Source organism: Phytophthora parasitica (genome assembly GCF_000247585.1).
Source record: "Phytophthora parasitica INRA-310 unplaced genomic scaffold supercont2.26, whole genome shotgun sequence".
NCBI classification, from domain to species: Eukaryota; Oomycota; class Peronosporomycetes; order Peronosporales; family Peronosporaceae; genus Phytophthora; species Phytophthora nicotianae.
The window spans coordinates 840,765-843,525 of record NW_008649012.1 but is presented as its reverse complement, the minus strand read 5'-3'; the positions used below and the strand labels follow the sequence as shown (position 1 = coordinate 843,525).

Below are 2,761 nucleotides of genomic sequence, written 5' to 3'. Positions count from 1 at the left end.
TTCCTAATATGCAATCCTAATCTTGTATACAAATATCAAGTGAACTATGGTCCGTTATGGATCGCTACACGTGCCAACAGTTACCTCAACTGTCCTTGTGCCTTCTCAGGTCTCCGCCGAGCGTTCAACTGCTAGTCGCACCCACCGAAGAGTCGCTCGAACCGTTAATTTGCAAGAAGTAGTAGCATGAAAGTGAATGTAATGGTCGGTAACGGGAATTTTTAGACAGTAATCTTCACTATTAACACTCCACAGCTTTGATCTACCTCGCGAAATACATTACGCTGGACAGGATCTGGGCTCGCTTGGATATCTCGATACATATCTCGAAACACGTGCCTCTAATTATCAAAGAGCGAAAACGCATGAACAACGAGGGTTGCAATTGGGTGGTGAGGGGAACTTGCCGAGCATTAGCACCTGCTTTGGTGGTCTAATCGATAAAAAGACGTCGGATGGACATGTTTTAAATAGTGTCACCTTTAATCTATCGATATTTTTTTTTTGAAATTTCAACGATTTATTTAATTACAGTAAGCAGCCAAGAAAATTGTTAGTGTTGCGTTTGGAATGACCAGGAGCAATCCAAAGACTACCCTTGGTCTTGGTAATCGGCGTCATCAAACTGGACGGTGCGTGCCACCTCCATCGTCATGTCAGTAATTCGTGCTTGTTTTTCCTGCTGTCGTGAGCGGAGTGCCGTTGCATGTGTGTTGCATAAAATTACGATTCTTACAAAGATTGATGTTTGTCATGAGGTCGTTTTAATTGGCTTGTGTTTCACGCGGTGATAACCTGACTCTCCTGTCAGTTTCGTGATCTCGACCGTAATCACCACTGACTTAAAGATTTTACCGACCAGACCCGGAACACACACCCCACGATCAACGCCAACCCGCCCCTTGAAATTGGGCGCACACAATTCTGGGAGCGATCTCTTCGCTCTGATAGTATGTGGTGCTTTTAACGTTGTGGCTGATAATACGGCTGTGTTGTATTTTCATAAAGTACGGTTAACGCTTTTGTGATATCAAGGATTTAACTATACCAACCAAAGTAATCAGCAAACAAAGGTTAGAGATATCATTGACTACTTCAATACTAAGATGTACGCATGTACGAACCCCACAGCATTATTAAGCAAAAATAACCAAAATTGAAATGCGATGATTCTCTAGGAAGTGCAGCACTACTGTAGCTAAAATAGCTCATAATGCTGCAGAACGGAGTGATTACATGTGTCAGCAAAAACTAGAACGAAAAGACGACAATGTCGGCGTTGGACTCAGAGCTCTTGAGCACAGTCACCACTGGTCCATGCATTAAATGCAGCAGCCGGAGAGCTTGACAGCAGGTTTCCTGTCGATGTGGCAGTGGTTAGTGGCGTTAGAATCATGTAGTTTCTCTCCGTAGTTGTTTCTTGCGGATGAACGGTTGGGGATGGCACCAGAACTGCTTTAGTATTTGACAGCCCCTGCGACGCTGGTACTAGGAGCTGTGGGCCCTGAGGCGCGCACGAAAACCCCGCTTGATCATCAATCCCACGCTTGTTCGACATTGGGCCACATTCTACGTTTGCAGGAATCCAGACGGCGCCGCTTGTTGTCCTTGGTACATCGCAGCGTGAGAATGCAGTGGCACCGAAACCGCAGACAATACCACCAACAATGTCTGAGCAGTTGCAGGTTGCGCTCGAATCATGATCACCAATGGTTGGTCCTGCCGGGGAGCGCATTCATTTCTATTACCATGAGTAGTTGCCACTTGGGCAGGGGTATGAAATCGGTGTCCTGCAATTCGAATACCACCCGGCTGCGGATGTATACATGGTAGCTCGTCAGGGTTTTTCTCCTTGGGCCGCAGTACAGCTGCTTGATGTAGGTTTCTCCGCTATTGCTGCAGGTCCAGCTGTGTGCTCTGGGGGATGGTTCTCGTCTGCAAGTTTGGCAAGCGGCGTGTCCACTGGCGGCGAACGTGCACATTTCCAGGACGCAAATGCTCTTGATTCGCCGTCTGGGCTCCCGTTGAATTCGTCTTGCGCTTTCCGCGACCCGGACGGACGGTCACAACACGATTTACCTGCTTCTAGTTGCTCCCCAGGTATGCTGGAGAGTTCGAGAGAGCCTGGCGTGTTTGGTTTTGCCCACACACAACGCTTGTACCAAGCACGCTATAGATCGTTTTTGATACTGATCCCGGCAGCATAGCCAATAGAGAGGTTTCGCAAGCCGGAAATTCCTGTTCCAGTCAGATGCGGAGCAGCTCTCGTCGGAGCTGAGTGGACCAGTTGTCTTATGATTTCGCAGGCAAGTCCATTCACAATCAGATGGTAAGTCATCGAACCAACTATCGGAGGAATTTCGCTTGTCCACTAACCTTTCTGTTTGTCGCCAGTAGAGACATTATTGCCATGTGCTGCAGTGCGCTCAAGAGAGCTTGTGGCCTCGCCCTTAAATCGCAGACGCCGCCTCTCCCAGGCCGGTGCTTTAGTTCTGTCTCAGCATTTTACATTCCGCGTAAACGAAGACAAGAATGGTGCAAGGGCAAGCAGAAGGACGCGGCGTGGCTGATGAAGCCGCTGGAGGGTCTAAGCGTTGAGGATACGCGAGCCGTCGTAGCATGATGCAGAGAGCTTCTATAGCCATAACCCGGTCCCTGTGCGCTGTGATGACCACAGCAGGCACTTGGAGCAGAACGCAGAGGCGCTGCAGCCCACCGATGTCACAGCGGAACTCTAGATCACAGTTAGCGTCGGTGAAGA

At 48.8% G+C, this 2,761-nt stretch overlaps 2 protein-coding genes across 2 annotated transcripts; one reads left to right on the top strand and one right to left on the bottom strand.

The window, feature by feature from the left end:
* Nucleotides 1-1,285: 1,285 nt before the first annotated feature.
* Nucleotides 1,286-1,558, bottom strand: PPTG_22936 (hypothetical protein; the record flags this gene model as incomplete). The annotated part of the gene is made up of 1 exon (XM_008907556.1): nt 1,286-1,558. One exon carries the CDS (start codon nt 1,556-1,558, stop codon nt 1,286-1,288), a length of 273 nt encoding a protein of 90 aa, XP_008905804.1.
* Nucleotides 1,559-1,826: 268 nt separating this feature from the next.
* PPTG_11240 (hypothetical protein) lies at nt 1,827-2,623 on the top strand (the record flags this gene model as incomplete). The annotated part of the gene is made up of 3 exons (XM_008907555.1): nt 1,827-2,100; nt 2,307-2,329; nt 2,462-2,623. 3 exons carry the CDS (start codon nt 1,827-1,829, stop codon nt 2,621-2,623), a joined length of 459 nt encoding a protein of 152 aa, XP_008905803.1.
* Nucleotides 2,624-2,761: the final 138 nt, after the last annotated feature.